Genomic DNA, 21737 nt, shown 5'->3' with positions numbered 1-21737 from the left:
AAAAATAAAGGCTTTTAGGTGCGCCTTATAGTGCGGAAAATACGGTAACCGAAAATAGGAAACAATCCACACGTTAAAAACTTGATATTGTCATATTGCCAAGCCCTAGTTTTGACATGTTTTCAATCGAATGGTTAGTTGAATGGATCCCTTAACCACAAGGGTTGTAAGTGGCACCATTTCCTGGGGTATGTCTTGGGCAGGTACAGTCTGGAGGTTCCCATCCCTCTCCAAGCCAACATATGTTTCCCCTGTTCTTGAACCAGAGACCTTTCACGTGTTAGACAAATATGCTAAACACTGCACTATGAAAACACTTAGTAAAATTTTTCACTGCTCAACTGCTATTTCAGGTCAACAAAAACATAGTGCCAGAAAACATCCATAAATTATTCATTTGAAAAAGAGGGAAATTATAATTTAAGGGTCTGTCGTAAATTCATAATCCCGAAGGTGAGAACAACCAGGAAAAGTATGTGTGTGTCTGTGTGTGGAGTCAAACTTTAGAACAATTTACAAGACGAGATCAAACAAAGTCAAACTATTCACTTGTTCAAATTTGAATCCCAAAAAACATTCTGGCTTAATACAAAGATGAAGAAAATGGGGTATGAGTGATACGAGAGATTGGGAATAGTGCGTCTACAACTATGGTTAACTTTGTTGTTATTGTTATATCATAACTGTTGTTATTAATATTATTACTATTGTTGTCCCTAGAGTTAAAACCTTACATTTTTTACCAATGTAAGGTCCGATCAGCAACCTCAGTGGAAATGTTTAAATCTAAGCTTAAAACCCACTTCTACTCTATAGCATATGAATAACCTTTACTTCTTGTGGACAATAACTCTGTATTATTTGTAATTGCAGCATCCTTTGCCTGGTAATCCTGAAAGGGGGATACCACATGTGCGGTCCCTTCTCAAGGTTTCTTGCCCTCATGTTGGTTTCAGATCAGGGGATGGTGTAATAATAGTCTGAAATAATAGTCTGTGCAATAACTTGTGCAGCCCTTTGAGACTCTTTGTGATGAAGGGCTATACAAATAAAAATGACTTGACTTGACTTTAAATCCCAAAATCTATTCTTGACTGTTTTACATTATCACCCATTGAATGCAGAATGAAAATAAAATAACAAAATGAAATGTTGGTGTTTTTTGACGTGCAATTTATTTGATATGCCACCGTTCCAAAAATAGATGTTACTAATAAACTGGCTGGATGTTTTTAACCATAACAATTTTAATATTTGATTTTGACACAACTCACAGAGGGCAGCACGGCGGCGCAGTGGTTAGCGCGAGTGCGGCACTGTTCTGAGGTCGTGGGAACCTCCTGGGTGGGTTCAAATCCAGCTACCGGCTTTACTGTGCGGAGTTTGTATGTTCTCCCCGTGCTTGCGTGGGTTTCCTCCCACATTCCAAAGACATGCATGTCAGGTGAATTGGCTGGTCCAAATTGTCCCTAGGTGTGACTGAGCAAGTGAGTTGTCTGTCCCCGTGTGCCCTGCAATTGGCTGGCAACCAGTTCAGGGTGTCCCCTGCCCACTGCCCGTAGATGGCTGGGATGGGCTCCAGCCCCCCCGCGACCCTAATAAGGATAAGCTAATGAGATGAGAGACAACTCACAGAGGGCAGAGTGTGGTGGGCTGCCTGAAGTGTCTTTTGGCAAATCCCTTTGCCTGTAGGTTCCCTGGACTCCCAGGTGGGATACTTCCATGCCTTTTGGACTGGGGGATTTCCCCAGCTCATGTCCCTTAGGCTTGGATGTCAAGTTCAAGGGCTGGCCGGCCTCCTAAACCCAGAATAAGAACAGATAAAGACATTGTGGGAATTAAGGGAAAGTGCACAATGCTCCAAGTGGATTTTGAAAGGATACATACTGCTACAAATTTAAACGTCAGACGCCGGTTTCTCAAAATTAAGGCCACACCTCAAATACATTCAAAGCATTACATTTGTCACTCAGGCATGTCCCAGCGTATCTGCCACACCCTTTGTAGCACTGTATCTTTTTCTTGTCTTTTTTTATACTTTTGTTTCATGAACCCTATTCGGTCTCGATCTTGAGAGCCTGCCATCTTCAAGGACGCACACACACGAATCAACAAAAGAAGCAAGCCTTTGAAGCAAGGCGTGTTCTGTTAGAGAATTTCTACACTTGTTGGATCCTGAAAAGGAGGATCCCTTGGCTTGTGCGAACAATACAACACTGACAGTATAACTTCACAGCCACCACGATGATTTTTATTACTTTAATAGGCGTGCTTAAAGATGATGTGAGAATAAAACCAGACGTACATTTAGGTAACTGAAGTATAACAGAAATGAATCTCAACTGTAACTTTTCAGAAACGATACCTGTCGGGCAGAACCACTGGTTCTCTTGATGGGTGTGGAGAGCAGGTGCATGGGGTAGTCCACAGCTGAAAAAGACAAACATGTTTTTAAGGAAAAAAAAATAACTAGTGTTGGGATTATATACGTATATTTATCCTACAGTTGACACAAATATGTTATAAGTGTTCTCAGCCCTTTTTGTATAGTTTTCAGCCTAAGCTGTTCCTCAAGGCCATGAGTTTTTGTTTCTGTCTCTTTCACATTCCAGTGGGTGTACCCTGACCTGTGCATGCCATAACTCAAGTTGTTTTTCTCCAAGAACCTGAATATTAGAAGGGAGGGTTCGGAGACGTCTTCAGAGCGAGCGAGCGAGCGAGCGAGGAGGAGATTCTAACAGCTTGGTCTCCGCGGCTCTCATAATGATGATTAATAAAATAACCAATTCTAAAGAACCGATTCTCTTTGTCTTTTATTTCAGAGCGTTTTATTATAGATGTTGGAGACTTGAACCTAACAACTAGGGAAATGATTAAGATGTAGTTGGCAGAATAGTGAACTCAACTTTTGGCTCTTTGAGTCACATTTAAAACACAGGTTAAAAACACACAATAAAAGACATTGAAAATTTGAAATGTGGTTTTTAAAATGCATTAAAACCACCGATAAAACATAATAAAATCAATGAATTAAAATAAGGTAAAAGTGAAGAGTGCAGATAGAACCCTTTCAGTTGTATGCACAGTTGAACAGAGCTGTTTTCAGCCTGGACTTAAACATTGTCATCAGGAAGACTATTCCAGAGTTTAGCTGCATGGAACTGAAACACAGCTTCACCCTGTTTAGTCCTGGCTCTGGGCACCAGCAGAAGGCCCTTCTCTGATGTTCTCAGTGTCCAAGATGGTTCATATGGTACCAACATGTCACAGATGTACTTTGGTGCTAGACCATGAAGAGACTTATACACCAGCAGAGCTGTTTTAAAGTCTATTCTCTGAGCGACAGGAAGCCAGTGCATAGACTTGAGCACAGGACTAATATGGTCGTACTTCCTGGTTCTAGTCAGGACCCGAGCAGCAGCGTCCTGGATGTTCTGCAGCTGTCTTACAGCCCGTTTAGAAAGTCCAGTCAGAAGGCCGTTACAGTAGTCTAACCTGCTAGAGATAAATGCATGGATAAGTTTCTCTAAGACTGGTTTAGACAGTAAACCTTTGATTCTGGACATGTTTTTGAGATGGTAAAAGGCTGATGATGTTATGGATTTAATGTGGCTGTTAAAGTTTAAGTCTGAGTCCATTATTACCCCGAGATTTTTAACCTGATTCTTAGCTTTTAAACTAAGTGATTCCAGATGACTGATGACACTTTCTCTGTTTTTTTTATGGAATTTTCTATTAATACATTTTAGATTAGTTGTAGTATACACACATATCCATTTATCCATGGAAGTTTATCAAAGTGAGCATGTTAACATAAAACATGCAAAGTACTTCAGAGCGGGGGGTTTTTCGTCTAATGTTCCCAAGTTACCTGGGAAAGGCTCCCTGTGACTTTAAACATGATCATTGGAATATAAAATATTGAACATAATATATAGGTCCTCTTTATGCCCAAAAAAGAGATCCTCGCCCCCGTATTTGATCACAGCCACCTTCAATCGTAGCAATTCAAAGAGCTTCGCATAACAGTTTTGGTAAGGGCTAAGCTGGTTCAAGGGTAATAACCAATGTTGCCAGAAGAAAAAAGCCAAATTTTTCTTGCAAAATGTAGAATAAAACAAAGCTGCTGACTATTTTTTTTTTCTGCTTAAAAATGAAATACCTGAACTCTTTGAGTGCAACTGATGGCACATATGCTGTCGAGCAGATTTTATGTATCAAATACGTAGAGCAATGCCTTGGCTGTTTGTATACAGTATGCAGTGTTCATTTTAGCTCTGAAAAGTGATGGGTCCCGGGGACTCGCATGCTCAAAAATCTATGGGTCCCAACAGAGATCTATGGCTCCCCAAAATTTAGTGTTATCCAGGTTGAAATCGTAAATCGGCGACAAATATATAATATAAATCTATATATTCATTCAGTTTTAATCATCAAATTATGAATTCATTTTCTGCATCAAATTATTGTTGGTAATATACTGATTAAAGCAAGTGAGCCGTTGGAGAGCCGGCTCTCTTGAATGAGTTGAGCCGAAAAAGCCGGTTCTCTAAAAAGAGACGGACTTTTCACAACACAACTCGAGATCGGCGTGTAGACAAAAACTCGAACCGCGAGACCAAAACAACATCTGCCGGATCTGCCTGATGAAAAGTTTGGAGTGCGGTAAATCTTTGTTTAAAAAAAAATAATGGGGTAATAATAACAATTTTGTGTCAAAAAGGTTGCGTCCCAAGACTATGCGTTCCCAGCAAAAATTATGCGTCTAATCAGGTCAGTCTAATACTTTAATGTGTAACTCCCACCACTAGAAGGCAGTGTCACCTCTCTGAGAACATCAACTTTAGGCAAAAGAAAAAGATCAAGAAGAAATCAGTAGCTTGAAAGTTGGAGATTGTTTTTAAAAAAGAAATATTTAGTGAGATGATTGCACTTAAAAAAAATTACTTGTCTATTCAGAAAAGTGATCACCTTTACGAGCGACTTAGCAATATTTGTAACGCCAATGCCCATTCAAGGTAAACATTCAGGGTGTTGGAACGGATTAAAACGATGTACATTATTTTTAATGGGAAAAAGATTGTGCATAGCAGAACATTTACAGTAGCCCCCAATTGCTTGAACTGAAAGAGAGTATTAACTTGCAAGCAATGAGTTTCTTCACCCCACATTTTTTTTTCTCAGATTTCCGAAACATTTGATTTCACCGAAACCAGCTTAATTTCTCCTGTGTATTAATAAAAAGCAGAATCAATGAGAAGTATTTTTTCAGGTAAAATATGAGGGACCAATAGACTGGGCGTGCACATCGCCGACGACCTCTCCTGGTCTGCAAACACCAGAGCGGTGGTAGGGAAGGCCCAGCAGCGACTGCACTTCCTGAGATTGCTCAGGAAAAATAACCTAAAACAGCAGCTGCAGGTGTCTTTCTACAAAGCCACAGTGGAGAGCATCCTAACATACTGCATCACGGTGTGGTATGCGGGGTGCACAGCAGCAGACAGGAAAAAGCTCCAGAGGATCATAAAAACAGCCCAGAGAATCGTCGGCTGCTCTCTGCCCAGTCTGGAGGACATTGCCTGCTCTCGCTACCTCAGCAGAGCAGAAAACATCGTCAAGGACTTTTCTCACCCCGGCCACCATCTCTTCGACCTGCTGCCTTCCGGCAAGCGCTACAGGTCACACAAAGCAAAAACGAACAGACTCAGAGACAGTTTCTTCCCCACAGCCATTACCACCCTAAACAGACACCGCACAAACAACTGAAAACTGTTGCAAAAAAAAAAATAAAAAATACCTCACACGTATGTAAAATGGTACTCACGTACATGCTGTCTGCACTATGTTTGTTCACTGCTCAACAGACACCGCACAAAAACTGAAAACTCGTGCCAACACTACCTCATACGAAAATAATGTTACTCAAGTCTTGTTCTTGCACATGTCGACTGCACTACGTTTAATGCTCAAATTGCACAATGTCTGACCATTTCCTTTTTTTGCACTATGATGTCTATGCTTGCACCAATGTATATGCGGACTATTTTTGCACCATGATGACTTTGCACCAAATGCAATATTGCACAACCGTTACGATACAACGTTATCACGACAACCCTGTATGTAACATCCCACATGCTGACATTGTTGTGTAAATACCATGTAAATTATAACTATAGCCTTATTCCCCTTGTTTTATAACATTATCTTCTCTGTTCCTTTATCTTCTTGCTCATACCCTCACTATGTGTAAAACTGGAGTGTCATGCCCAATTTCGTTGTCACAATATGTTAGCCCATTTGTAACAATGACAATAAAGGTATATTCTATTCTCTATTCTATTCTCTCTGTTTACATAACCCCAATACAAAATAAGTCCGGGTCGGTCAAAATGATCGGAATTGACTGGCACTGGAATATACTATTTTCAGATATTGCGTCACACTCTAACAGTCAATCAGATTGATAACGAATAGAAAACTTTGAGTAAATCCTACGAACCAACCCGCAAATGTACTTTGTTCACCAAGTCAAATCATGAACTTTATCCAGGCACTATCTAAATACTCTATATCAACACGTTACATTGGGTATTAAATGTATTACTGTATTTTCCGCACTATAAGGCGCACCTAAAAGCCTTTATTTTTTTCAAAAACTGACCATGCGCCTTATAATACAGTGCGCATAATATTTGGATCAATATTAAGTCGCAAAGTCTTGCAACTAACTTACAGTCGCCGACTAGATTTTCCCCCGAAGGCGAAGTCGTCCGCGGTGTATGCTGGGATGCATATGCCGGCGTTTCATTTCCCAGCCAATGTGTCAATTATCATTTGAATCGATCACTATTGGCTAAAGTTATTCGGAGGTAAAGGAGGCGGATCCTTTTTATCATTTACAGGCTCGCATAGGCTAAAGGGGCGAAACAAAGCCTGCAATTGGCCGAAAAAGATGAATGTGAATCACACGAGAAAACATTTTTTACTCTTCTGTATTTGTAAATATTTTACTCTTCTGGATTTACTACACTCACGGTTGTAAGAAGACCATGGTTACGTATCATTATTGAACGTGATGGCTGCGGCTTTATATTTTCCCGGTATCTTGTTTTAGAACGATCTTGATGTTTCTGTGATGAGTCTATTTTGAAACTAGATTCAATTCAAAGTGTTTATTGTCATATGCACAGTAAAGAACCCCGTTTCCCTGCACGATAAAATTCTTACTTTGCTGTCCACACAGTTGCCAGCAAAAAATAAAATGGAAACCAAGAAATGTTTGGCATTTCTTGAATCCCAAGACTTTAAACCTCCGAATGATATTTGGAACGATGCATTTGAGTGATTGGTGACATCGTACAGACACTGTTTCCGTACATGTCCGAGACACGTATTTGCTTCTTTGCAAGCTTTGGGAATGTTAAGGGGGTAATAAGTTTGACTGAACTATCTGACTGTTTTGTCGACGTTCCCATTGTAGCGCCTTATAATCCGGTGCGCCTTATGTATGGAAAATATAGGACCAAAAACTATTTTTTCGGGGTGCGCCTTATAACCCGGTGCGCCTTATAGTGCGGAAAATACAGTAAATCCTACTAACCAACCCGCGAATGTACTCTGTTCACCAAGTCAAAGCATAAACTTTATCCAGGCAGTTTAAATACTCTCATTTAAAAGTCATCTCTGCTGCACTTTGTCAAAAAGGTGGACACAATGTTCAATGTTGTTTCAATCTGTTGTAGCCAATTCAAACACACATTAAGATAGCAGTCCAAGCGTGCAAGTCAGTGCATGACTCAATCCTATGTGTTTTAGACAGAACAAAAACTTCCGTCTTAATGCAGCTGTGAGTTACCTGATGATTGTACAATGTCTTCCCATTCAAATCTCAGGACAATTTGAACTGGCCAATAATAGAATAGAATAGAATAGAATAGAATATGTCTTTATTTTCATTGTTACAACATGGGATATGCTGTGACAACGAAATTGGACGACTCCAGTTCCACATTTACAGTGAGGATAAGGAAACAAAGAGACAAAGGAACAACGAACTAAATGACTTTGTTGTCCTCGGGGGGGGGTCAAACAGAGTTGCCGGATTCAACCGAATGTTTGATCTTACATTACACATAGTCCAGTGTTTTTCCGAATTGCTCAGTCCACAATTGAATGGATTTGGGAGTACAGTCCATTAACATGCCCGATTGAAGTCGCCGTCGACGATAAAGCTCCGTTGGGGTGTGCAAGCTGCTGTTTAATGATAGCAGCGGGCAGGGGATTTAGCGCTATGCTAACGCTAGCATAATAATAATCAATAATCAATAAACCTGACATTCATGTTTTTGTAATGTGGTGGGAAATTGGAGTGCTCAGAGAAAAACCCACGCAGGCACGGGGAGAACATGCAAACTCCACACGGGGAGGCTGCAGTCGCCGGAATGGAACCCAGGGCCTCCACACAGTGGGGCTACAAGCTAACCGACCAACCGCCAACCCACGGAAAAATATACGTTCAAACAGTAATCTTACTTTCGGTCTTGTCTGCTAAAAATAAAAAGTATCATTCCATCTATATTGACAGCTAGAAAAGTTCAATAAGCTTTCTGATTCTTTGTCGGATCCACTGAGTGCCAAGTCTGTCCTCACAAAAGGACTTGTAACCAAGGCCGACAAAGCTAATGAGACAATTATTGCATCAGAGAAAGAAAGAGCCATTACAGGATTTTTTTTCTCTCATAGTTGACAAAAATGCCAAGCACAGTGCTATCACATTCTAGCAATAAAGCAAGCTGAGATTGTCTTCTGCTTCAGTGACATAAACTTCTCTTCTGGGTGGACATGACCACATTAAACACCCAATTATTATTCCTGTCAGCATGTGTTTTGTGGACAAGGAGAAGGCATTCAAGAAGCCCTCTGGAGGATATTTCGGGAGTATTGGGTACCGGACTATCTTATCAGAGCTGTTCGGCCCATGTAAGTTAATGACCAGAACCAGTTTGGTCCGCATTACCGGCAGTAGGTCGGATTTGTTTTAAGTGGGAGTTTGACTCTGCCAAGGTTGCCTTTCTTCACTGATTCTGTATATAACTCATAAAGGACAGACTTTCCAGGTGCAACCATCCAGGCGTCCAGTTTGGAAGCCATAGCATTGCATCTCTGCGTTTTGCAGATGATGTGGTGATGTTGGCTTCCTGAAGAAGTGATCTTCAGCTTTCAATGGAGCAGATAGCAGCAGAGTGTGAAGACGCTGGGATGAAGATCAGCACCTCCAAGTCTGAGACCATTGTTCTTAGCCGGAAATGGGTAGCATGCCCTTTCCGGGTCGGGGATGAGATCCTGCCCCGAGTGGAAGAGTTCAGGTATCTCGGGGTTTAGCTCAAAAGTTTGGTAGAATTAAACGGTAGATCGACAGACAGATGCGGACCATATATCAACTCGACGTGGTATAAAGCTGAGCCGAAAGGCAATGCTCGCGATTTCCTGGTCAATCTACGTTCCTACCCTCATCTATGGTCATGAACTGTGGGTTGTGACCAACAGGACAACGTCCCGGATACAAATGGCGGAAATTAATTTCCTCTACAGGATTGGACTCTCTGGTGAAAAGCTCAATTATCCGGGAGGGACTCAGTACTGCTCCTCCGCATTGAGAGGAGCCTACTGGGGTGGCGCAGGCAACTGATAAGCACGCCTCCCTCGGGAAGTGTTCTGGGCATGTTTCACTGGCAGCAGGTCCCGTGGACGACCCACGACACGCTTGAGAGACTACGTCTCGAGGGCTGGGTTGGGAATGCCTCGTGATCCAGTCAGGCGAGCTGGACAAAAGTGACTGGGATTTTCTGCTAAGGCTTCTGCCAATGCAACCCGACCACAGATAATAAACGGTGCTTATTCGTATCCAGACTGATAGACCACAGATTGCTGTCGAGTCATTCACAATTTAGGTCAGCTAACTCAGCTCTAATGTACAGTGGAACCTCGGTTTTCGAACGCCTTTCAGTTCGAACAAATCGGAGTCCGACCCAAAATTTCCAGAAATTCTTGCTACGCTGTTCGGTCAAAAAATCGGAGTTCGAACGCCGGTAATGCGTGAGTGCGTATGCTAGGGTGCGATGCTGAGCGGCGTACGGGTGTAGATCGCTCTTTTCCCGACCGACTGTTATTGCGTGCGGACGTGCTTCCTTTTGCTTTCGCTTTTAATATAGGTGTACGAAGTGTTTTAGCCCCTAATTATGCCTCCGAAGAAAGTCAGTGCAAGCAGCAAAGTTGCTACAGGTGAAAAAAAGTAGTAGTGCGTACAACTATTGCATTTAAGAAAGAAATAATAGCAAAATATGAAGGAGGTGTGCGTGTGTCTGATCTTGCCTGCGCCTTCTGCTGACCACCACAAAGGTAAGAAATCCTATTCATAATTATTTTCTTTATCCTTTTTTTTATCTTTACACGTTCATGTTAGCGTAATCTTTCGTACGGAAGATTACGATAATGCGAACGTACGATTAGCCTGGGTTAGCTTTAAGTTTACGTTAAACATTCAAGGTAAACATTCAAGGTGTTGGAACGGATTAAAACGATTTACATTATCTCTAACAGGAAAAATTATTTCGGTGATCGAACAAATCGGTTTTCGAACAGGATTCTGGAACGGATTATGGTCGAGAACCGAGGTTCCACTGTACTTTCTGCTCCAAGTCCTGAGCAATTTGGTTAGGTAATCATTTTAGCCTATAACCACTACGCTTGCGCAATGCTTTCCTACGAAGAAACATTATTTTATTTTAAAAAAAAGGTGATCATCGAAAAAAAAGTGTTGGGATTAAAATGAAGATAGAATGAACTTTATTCAACCTATTTGACAAAACATTCTTCAAAATATTATAACACATACTTCCGTCTACAATAAAAAGTAAAACTACCGTAAATTCCGGACTATAAGCCGCTACTTTTTTCCCTAACTTTCAACCCTGCGGCTTATTTAGTGATGCGGCTAATTTATGTCCGTTTGGGAGGAAAGCTATATTATTATTAATAAAGCTTTGAAAACTCTCTCGATGTACCGTCTTTCTTTGTAAATATGTGTAACCCATGTATAATATGTATTTGCAACTGTATATTTTTGAAATGTATTTATTTGTATTTATTTTAGACACTTATTCTGATATGTTTTGCACGGGTGAACGAAAAATGAGGGGCGGAACAAACGCGCGGTGCCGAGTTTAAGTGGGGACCGCTAAAGGTGAGGGACAAACAAGGAAAGAAGAGGGGGTAAAAAGTTGGTTCAAGAAAAAGGAGTTGTGTGAGTAAATGAGTTCATCTGATATATTTTTCCCACCCTTACCTTTGGAAATATACACTTTTTTCCTTGGATTACTTTCAACGGGACCCGGACTCTGCAGGTCTGCATCGAACCATAAGTACCGGTATCATTTTCCGTTCATTTTGCCGGCTGTGATTTTTGGACCGTGGAATTCAATGAAGGACATTTAGTTTCAATCGCGGGACTTGAAGTCGGGTTTGGGCTAATTTTGTGTTTGTGTTACATGTTTAAATATGGGCGCATGCGGCTTATATACAGGTGCGGCTCGTGTGTGTACAAAATCGGTTTTCCTCTTAAAATGTGGTGGGTGCGGCTTATAATCAGGTGCGCTCTATAGTCCGGAATTTACGGTACATTTAATTCAAGGGTTAGTTAAGTTACACATTCGCTTATTTTCCTTAAATTTTTAAAAGTGAACATGAAAGATTTAATCACTTAATTGACAACTATCACTTTGATAACTCACCAGGCTTGCAAGGGATTGGTTGCAACGGTAAACTCATTTGAGGGTCAGAGGGGACTGAAAGATTCTGTGCGTTGGGATGGAAAGCGGGGATCATCACGTAGGGCATGTTGACCTGCTGGTGACAAATCACACATAGATTAACCACAAGAACCCAAAATGACATCCGGGCAATACAAAATGTTAGTTTCGAAGGGGCATTTCAACCTGATCACCATGCGCTGAAAATTAAAAAAATGAAATAGTGGGTTCGGAAACATTTTTCGCGTTTTCAATAGGACAAAAAAGGTACTGCAGTCTATTTATAACTTGCTATAACTCGGTTTACTTTTCACATCGTGCATCGTGATCTGTATTGCGAACTAAACAGTCTCTCGCTTGTTATTTTTTTGAAGGTTATACACAGGGTTGGGTAGGGTTACTTGAACTGGATTACTTTCAATGACTTTTGGATGGCTCCAATACCAAATATGCTAATAAAAGAAAAAATAAACTATATATGAATAGAGTTACTAAATTTTGTGCAGGCTTGGGGAGTAACAGAATACATGGAACGGCAAAAATGATGTTGGCAAGCTGTTAGAATTTATTTTCATTTTGTTTCTGTCGCATTTTATGTCAGTTTTGCCGGAGATCCAAGAGATCAAAGCCAGGACCACGTGTTGTGAGTCATCATTTTATTCATATTTAGTTTATTTTATCAATATATTTGGTATTGGAGTCATCCAAAAGTCATTGAAAGTAATCCAGTTCAAGTAACCCTACCCAACCCTGGTTATACAATAGTTATTAATGTATAAAAAAATGTATGCAGCAGTTTTTTTTGCTCGGCGCTGTAAAAAGGGTTCAATCATGTTTTCAGTGTATAATAGAATATTTAATTGTGTAATAATTGTTGAAAAACAAAGATATCTACTACACGAATTCTGCCTATCACATGTTCTTATTGGGGCATAACCCCTGCGATAAATTAAGGATCACTGGACGTTTTTTGGAATTGAAATTTAAATTATAGAAATGAAATGATCTGCATTTATATAGCGCTTTTCAAGTCAATGACTTCCCAAAGCGCTTTACAATGTGCTTCACATTTCCCAATAGCGGCCTTGCAGCCATGTAAGGCGCTAACCTGCTTATTGGGGGTATTGGGGGTTCAGTGTCTTACCCAAGGACACTTCGACATGTAACACGGACGAGCCGTGATTCGAACTGGGATCCCGTAATCCCAAGACGAGCGCTCTACCTCCTGAGCTACCCCCCCCAAAATAGAAAAAAATAGAACTCATAGAAACTAAACTTATATTAATTTTAAGGCCCCTGCTACAAAAGGCTATATTTTAAGATTTTTTTATTTTACTCTTTATAACATAATTTAATTTTCTTTCTATAAATACTTGAGTCGAAATATTGATATCTAGAAATATATAAACCATGGATGGTGTAATGTAAAATATAAACATTCCTGATACAGATGGATTCTATTTCTTAAGATCAAATTGATGGATTGTGGACAATGTTCCCTGTAATTTTGAACGGGTCTGAGCGTTCACACAAAGTCGGTGAGCAACGCTTGAAACAACAGTGAGCAACCATAATCCCAAGTGTGGCAAGATAATTACCGTATTTTCCGCACTATAGGGCGCACCGGGTTATAGGGCGCACCCCCAAAAAATAGTTTTTGGTCCTATATCTTCCATAGATAAGGCGCACCGGATTATAAGGCGCTACAATGGGAACGTCGACAAAACAGTCAGATAGTTCAGTCCAACATATTACCCCCTTAACATTCCCAAAGCTTGCAAAGACGCAAATACGTGTCGAAAACACGTACGGATGCGGTGTCCGTACGATGTCACTCAAATGCATCGTTCCATCATTCGGAAGGTTAAAGTCTTGGGATTCAAGAAATGCCAACCATTCCTTAGTTTCTATTTTCTTTTTCGCTCGCAACTTTACTGTGCATATGACAATAAACACTTGGAATTGAGTTGAATTCACTCAACTCATCACAGCAACATCAAGATCATTCTAAAACAAGATACCGGGAAAATGTAAAGCCGCATAGCTCACCTAAGTTCTCACGTTCAATAATGATACGCAATCATGGTCTTCTTACAACCGTGAGTGAGGTAAATCCAGGAGAGTAAATTAGTTGCAAATACAGACTAATAAAACATGTTTCTTTATGGTGTACTTTAGCAAGCTTGCTACGCCATTGCTAAACTCAGCCAATTGCAGGGTTTGTTTTGGCGCTCTAGCCAATCCGAGGCTCCGAATAACTTTAGCCAATAGTGATCGATTCAAATGATGATTGACACATTGGTTAGCCAATGAAACGCCGGTATATAAATCCCAGCATACACCGCGGACTACTCCACGTTCGGGGGAAAATCGAGTCGGCGGCTGTTGCGTAAGTTGCGAGACCTTGTGATTTAATGTTGAGCCATATATAAGGCGCACTGTATTATAAGGCGCATGGTCAGCTTTTGAAAAAAATTAAGACTTTTAGGTGCGCCTTATAGTGCGGAAAATACGGTACTTATCAAACATGTCCAAAACTTAGCTACATTTTGCTGAGTTTCCGGCAATGCAAAATTATTTTTCTCTTTTGAACGAATCGACTCATGTACTATTGCAAAGGTTGTACGGCCTACAAACGTCGTTTGTTCTTACAATTCTTTCACAAGATTTCCATTTCTTTTTATTTCCTGACATATTTTGTCGCATAATACTAACATTTTTGGGGGCTTATTGAGTCGGTTGTAAGATACAGAACTTTACTTAATCACATATTTTAGTGGAAGTACAATCTTGGCAACAAGATTCACTTGATGTCATTGGAAGTTATTTGAATGCAACACAAACTTTTTCTTCTTTTTTCCGTGTTTTTTTTCAACTTTTTTTTAAATTCCTTTAAAAAAAATCTCTTTGTGTTTATTTTTTCCGAGCTGTTCCTTTTTTTTTTGTTCTCTATTTACTTTTTTCCTACATTTCTTTCTCTTCTTTTTTTCTGGCTTTTTTCTAAATATTTCCTCCTTTTTTTCTCTTTCTTTTTTCTCAGCTTTTCACTACTTTTTCATTTTGGTATTTTTTTCTTTTTTGTTCTATTCCCCCCTTCCTTTAAGTCATTTTGTGCATAATTTTACATAATATTTGGTCATGTTGGGATTAAAGAAGCAAAAACAACCTGAAGAGCCATTTAGGACCCTAGTGCGCTGGCTAGATTTTCTTGTGCGCTGAGAATGTGCGAGCAGTGCAGCTTAATGGGAACACTGATTGTGGACCAAATCCATTTTGCATAAAAAAAAAAAAGTTATTGCAACCCGATGCTGATTGAAAATTTTGGGAACACTGACGTCCTACAAGGAAGGAGTTAATGTGTAGCGAAACCAATTGTTAATGGGCTGTTAAGGCATTAAAAACAAATATTTTTGGCCAACCTTTTAGAGTAGAATGTCACGTTGCTACTAAAAGCAGTCATCAGTTCCATTATTTTTACTCGTAAATGTGTGTGTGTCCGTGTGTGCATTTCTTTGTGTGCATGTGTATTCTAACTGACCTGAATTTGCTGCTGAAGAAGGTTGATCTTGTGCTGCTGCTGGATCAGCTGCTGTTGTTGTTTCGCAATCTGGGACACAATACATGTGATTGTTGCGCACACATAAACACACATATCGCATTGTATGTTTCACACAGAGACTAGTGTGCACAGGACGAACGGGATCAGGATCTTAATCAGGTGCTCGGCCTGTGGGAAAGCACTTACCCTGCCAAACATATACAGTGGAACCTCGGTTCTCGACCATAATCCGTTCCAAACCCGGTTCGAAAACCGATTTGTTCGATCACCGAAATCATTTTTCCCATTAAAAATAATGTAAATCGTTTTAATCCGTTCCAACACCCTGAATGTTTACCTTGAATGTTTAACGTAAACATAAAGCTAACCCAGGCTAATCGTACCTTCGCGTTATCCTAATCTTCAGTACGAAAGATTACGCTTACATGAACGTGTAAAAATAAAAAAATCAGGTCGTTTACAAGTCATTTAGCATCCGGGTCTCCACAACAAGTGGTGAGCGGTTCATTGGAAAGGGGGCTCCGTTCCAGCACCCTGAATGTTTACCTTGTATGTTCAACACTAACCCAGGCTAATCGTACATTCGCGTTATCGTAATCTTCCGTACGAAAGATTACGCTAACATGAACGTGTAAAAATTAAAAAATCAGGTTGTTTACAAGTCATTTAGCACCCGGGTCTCCACAACAGGTGGTGAGCGGTTCATTGGAAAGGGGGCTCTGTTCCAGCACCCTGAATGTTTACCTTGAATGTTCAACGTTAACATAAAGCTAACCCAGGCTAATCGTACGTCCGCGTTATCGTAATCTTCCTTATGAAAGCTTACACTAACATGAACATGTAAAAATAAAAATCAGGTCGTTTACAAGTCATTTAGCACCCGGGTCTCCACAACAAGTGGTGAGCGGTTCATTGGAAAGGGGGCTCCGTTCTAACACCCTGAATGTTGGGCTCAGTTCCAGCACCCTGAATGTTTACCTTGTATGTTCAACACTAACCCAGGCTAATCGTACGTTCGCGTTATCGTAATCTTCCGTACGAAAGATTACGCTAACATGAACGTGTAAAAATTAAAAAAAAGGATAAAGAAAAGAATTATCAATAGGATTTCTTACCTTTGTGATGGTCAGCAAAAGGCGCAGGCAAGATCAGACACTCGCACATCCCCTTCATATTTTGCTATTATTTCTTTCTTAAATGCAATAGTTGTACGCACTACTTTTCCTTTTTCACCTGTAGCAACTCTGCTGCTTGCACTGACTTTCTTCGGAGGCATAATTAGGGGCTAAAACACTTGGTACACCTATATTCAAAGCGAAAGCAAAACGAAGCACGTCCGCACGCGATAACAGTCGGTCATGAAAAGAGCCATCTACACCCGTACGCCGCTCAGCATGGCACCCTAGCGTACGCACTCACGCATTACCGGCGTTCGAACTCCGATTTTTTGACCGAACAGCGAAGCAAGAATTTCTCTAAATTTTTGGTCGGACTCCGATTTGTTCGAACTGAGACGCGTTCGAAAACCCAGGTTCCACTGTACGTACATCCAAAAGTATTGGGACAATGGCTACAAAGAGGAAAACAAATACCAATGACAATGAATAGGTGGTACGCTACCTGTTCTTGCTGTTGCCGGGCCAACTCCATTTGCTGCTGCTGTTTTTCCAGAAGCAAAGCAGCCATGCTCCTTTGCTCAGAGTGGGCACCTAGCAGCTGTTCCCGTAATCCACTCAGTTGGTTTATCATCATCAACAATTGGAGCTCCTTTTCTGCCAGAGACTCTGGGTTGCCTGTTGATTTATTTGAAAACAGTTACCGTAAATTCCGGACTATAAGCCGCTACTTTTTTCCCTAACTTTCAACCCTGCGGCTTATTCAGTGATGCGGCCAATTTATGTCATTTTTCTAACGGCCGCCAGCGGCGCTCGAGTGTTGCTACCATTAACTGCCCTGTCAAAGCTGTATTATTATTATTAAAGCTTTGAAAACTCTCTCGGTGTACCGTCTTTCTTTGTAAATATGTGTAACCCGTGTACAATATCTATTTGCAACTGTATATTTTTGTAATGTATTTATTTGTATTTATTTTAGACACTTATTCTGATATGTTTTGCACGGGTGAACGAAAAATGAGGGGCGGAACAAACGCGGGATGCCGAGTTTAAGTTGGGGACCGCGAAAGGTGAGGGACAGACAAGGAAAGAAGAGGGGGTAAAAAGTTGGTTCAAGAAAAAGGAGTTGCGTGAGTAAATGTGTTCATCTGATATATTTTTCCCACCCTTACCTTTGGAAATAAACACTTTATCCTAGGATTACTTTCAACGGGACCCGGACTGTGCAGGTCTGCATCAAACCTTAAGTACCGGTTTCATTTTCCGTTCATTTTGCCGGCTGTGATTTTTGGACTGTGGACTTTAATGAAGGACATTTATTTTCAATCGCGGGACTTGAAGTCGGGTTTGGGTTAATTTTGTTTGTGTTACATGTTTAAATGTGGGCGCATGCGGCTTATATACAGGTGCGGCTTGTGTATGTACAAAATCGGTTTTCCTCTTAAAATGTAGTGGGTGTGGCTTATAATCAGGTGCCCTCTATAGTCCAGAATTTACGGTAATTGTTGTGAGATGTGCAGAAATTTCCCAACTGTAGTCTGACACTATTGAAGGAAACTCACTTTTTTTTTTTTAATTCAAGATAGTCAGACTAACCTTCCTTGGACTTTCCAGTTGGTAGATCCTTAAGCGTCGCTTGACTCTCTAAATGTGGCAACTCTTTTCCCGGGGAATGCTTCTAAAACAAAAACAACCACATGTCTTCAACAAAGCATTTAACGCATTTCAAATTTGATAAATGATTGTCTATGAATAAATGTGCCTCAAAATCCAGATGGTGGTGTTTTGATACAATTTCCCTAGTATGCTAGTCACATTTCCTGCCACTGATAGCGCTTTGTTCGAGATTTATGTAGCATACACACAGTACTACAAATTGCGCTCCAAAATGTCTGCTTGGCAACAATTGTAAACAGTATTTGAAAAGTGTCTGTCTGGCAAATAGTGTACATTTTACATTCTTCTTTAATTGTCAAGATTTCAATTGAGTAAATTATTACTGGCAGGGATGGGAAATCTAGTTTAGTAACATTAGTTACATTTTAGCTTTAGCCACACTTGGCACTTATTTGTGTTTCGTTTTAGGAGCTCCTTTATCTGTCAATTAAAGGGAGTATTATTTGACCACTAGATGTCGCTGTATTGTTAAATACACACATATATGGGCAGCATGGCGGAGCAGTGGTTAGCACATGTGCGGCACAGTTCTGAGGTCATGAGATTGAACCTCCTGTGTGGAGTTTGTATGTTAGAATAGAATATACCTTTATTGTCATTGTTACATGGGTTGAATATATTGTGACAACGAAATTGGACGTGGCACTCCAGTTCCACGGTTTACAGTGAGGATAAGGATAACAAAGAAGATAAAGGAACAAAGAAGATGTTTATACTGTCCTTGTTGCAGGCTTTGTTTTCCTCCGAAGGGGAGTGTATAGGGGGGTGAGGGACAGGCAGAGATGGCCGGATCCAACTAGATGTTTGATCTTACTGTACAAACTGTCCAGTGTTTTTTTCCCTAATTGCTCAGTCCACGTATTGAATGAATTTGGGAAGTACAGTCCTTAATCATGCCTGATTAAAGTCGCCGGCGACAATAAAAGCTCCGTTGGGGTGTGCAAGCTGCTGTTTATTGATAGGAGATTTAGCGCTATGCTAATGTTAGCATTTGGTGGAACGTAAACAGCAACCACAATGACCACAGTTAGCTCTCTCGGCAGAAGTCAAGACTTCGTGATGACAATTTATTTCAAAACTGAGACTAATTAGTTAATTTATTCTAATCGATTCCCAGCCCTAATATATATATATATATATATATATATATATATATATATATATATATATATATATCACACAAGACTAATATTTGGGTGTATGGTATGCAGGGTTTGGTAGGGTTACTTTAACTTGATTACTTTCAATTAGTTATGGATTACTTCAATACCAAATATGCTAATAAAAGACAAAATAAACTAAATATGAATAAAATGACTCAATTTTGTGCAGGCTTGGGGAGTAACGGAATACACGGAACGGCAAAAAGCTGTTTGGATTTATTTTCATTTTGTTTCTGTCGCATTTTATGTTAGTTTTGCCGGAGATTAAAGAGATCAAAGCCAGGAGAGAAAGCTTACCACGTTTTGTGAGTCATCATTTTATTCATATTTAGTTTCTTTTGTCTTTTATTAGCATATTTGGTATTGGAGTAATCCAGAAGTAATTGAAAGTAATCAAGTTAAAGTAACCCTACCCAACCCTGATGGTATCGTATGGGACACTTTCGAGATACTACGACAAATATTTAAAGTTGGCCACTAAGAGAACATACAACAATAAATAAGTTGTAGTTTGCTCTTACCAAAGGTGAAATTGATAGCGGCGGAGTCAGCCGGGGTGCAGCCAGCGGTTGATTCCCTACCCATTCACGAGAGGGAGACATCTTGAGTGTAGGGTCCGTGTTGGTGATGAGTGTGGGTCCTCTGCTGATGTCCTCCTCCTCCACTTTGACACCAATGCATGTCATGTTAACGTCCACACCGGTTTGGAGGAGGTGCAGCGCTGGAGGGCTGGGCTCAACCATTCCTTTGAGACAACACACATACTTATCTGTCATTGGGTGTGAAAAGGCTTATGATTCATTCACACTTTGATGTCTTCAATGTAATTAGATAATGGCATCATAAATATATTAATTGCTTTCCCATTAATTCCTTAGTTATAGAGCTAGACAGTACGGGTGGGCGGATCCATCCAAATGTCAATATTATCAATACTGAGCGAGTACTTGGATCGTCTTGAGATCCATACAATGTTCCCATTTTAACTATCACTATAATCATGTTAGTCATATACAAGGCGCATCAAATGATAAGGAACATGAAATTCAAGCAGTATATAAAAAAACATATTTCATAGAACATAAGTACCGTAAATTCCGGACTATAAGCAGCTACTTTTTTCCCCAACTTTCAACCCTACGGCTTATTCAGTGATAAGGCCAATTTATGTCATTTTTCTAACGGCCGCTAGCGGCGCTCGAGTGTTGCTACCATTAACTGCCCTGTCAAAGCTATATTATTATTATTAAAGCTTTGAAAACTCTCTCTGTGTACAGTCTTTCTTTGTAAATATGTGCAACTCATGTATAATATGTATTTGCAACTGTATATTTTTGTAATGTATTTATTTGTATTTATTTTAGACACTTATTCTGATATGTTTTGCACGGGTGAACGAAAAATGGGCGGAACAAACGCGGGGTGCCGAGTTTAAGTGGGAACCGCTAAAGGTGAGGGACAGACAAGGAAAGAAGAGGGGGTAAAAAGTTGGTTAAAGAAAAAGGAGTTGCGTGAGTAAATGTGTTCATTTGATATATTTTTCCCACCCTTACCTTTGGAAATATACACTTTTTTCCTTGGATTACTTTCAACGGGACCCGGACTCTGCAGGTCTGCATCAAACCTTAAGTACTGGTATCATTTTCCGTTCATTTTGCCGGCTGTGGTTTTTGGACTGTGTACTTTTATGAATGACATACAGTTTCAATCGCGGGACTTGGGTTAATTTTGTGTTTGTGTTACATTTTTTTATCGTGGGCGCATGCGGCTTATATACAGGTGCGGCTTGTGTAAGTACAAACTCGGTTTTCCTCTTAAAATGTGGTGGGTGCGGCTTATAATCAGGTGCGCTCTATCGTCCGGAATTTACGGTACTTGTGTCAGATCATTAGCAAAAATACCAATATACCCCACCCCCTACTAGACAGCCAGGCAACTTGAAACATGCGTGGTAGTTTTCACAGCAGTATCTCAACTCAGCATTAAAGTCAAGGCTGTAGGTTAATTGATGGATTTGTTACGAAAACCTGAAAGCCTTTTGTTTGCAGGAGGAAGACAAAATGCAACAAAACTGTGGGGGGTGCAACTAACAACCAAGGACAAAGTGACAAAAACTCAACCACAGTGACTAAGAAAGTGTCCATTTGTGCACGTGTGTTTACATTTCCCACTTCTGGTGAAAGAAAAACACGGCAGACAGCAGAACAAAACAAACTGAACACACAAGGGCAAAAAGTGCTCATATATATAAAGAGGTAGAGAAAAGCTATTGTTGAAGCAGGGGAACAAAGGAAGCGAGGACAATGGGGGAGAGACTGACAAAAGCCTCCGGCCGTAGGAAACAAGCTGGATAACAATGCCTGTGGAATGTGCCGAGCGACTCGGGAACATGACGAAAAATGTGAAGCGCAAC

The 21737-nt window shown here is 40.4% G+C and overlaps 1 protein-coding gene across 1 annotated transcript in view; it reads right to left on the bottom strand.

Annotated features, from left to right (window-relative positions):
- Window positions 1-21737, bottom strand: part of sox13 (SRY-box transcription factor 13) — an 83955-nt gene that overhangs the window by 18897 nt on the left and 43321 nt on the right. Inside the window, exons 2-8 of the mRNA XM_088339044.1 lie at window positions 19846-20069; window positions 18081-18162; window positions 16990-17162; window positions 15349-15417; window positions 11793-11907; window positions 2366-2430; window positions 1634-1799 (exon numbers count right to left, since the gene is read on the bottom strand). Of these exons, the coding sequence (XP_088195170.1) occupies window positions 1634-1799; window positions 2366-2430; window positions 11793-11907; window positions 15349-15417; window positions 16990-17162; window positions 18081-18162; window positions 19846-20067 (892 nt within the window). The 5' untranslated portion in view covers window positions 20068-20069. The remainder of the gene's footprint in view (window positions 1-1633; window positions 1800-2365; window positions 2431-11792; window positions 11908-15348; window positions 15418-16989; window positions 17163-18080; window positions 18163-19845; window positions 20070-21737) is intronic.

Source organism: Urocampus carinirostris, chromosome 6, assembly GCF_059441175.1.
Source record: "Urocampus carinirostris isolate Australia breed hairy pipefish chromosome 6, RoL_Ucar_1.0, whole genome shotgun sequence".
NCBI classification, from domain to species: domain Eukaryota; kingdom Metazoa; phylum Chordata; class Actinopteri; order Syngnathiformes; family Syngnathidae; genus Urocampus; species Urocampus carinirostris.
This window is presented reverse-complemented; position numbering and strand designations above follow the sequence as displayed.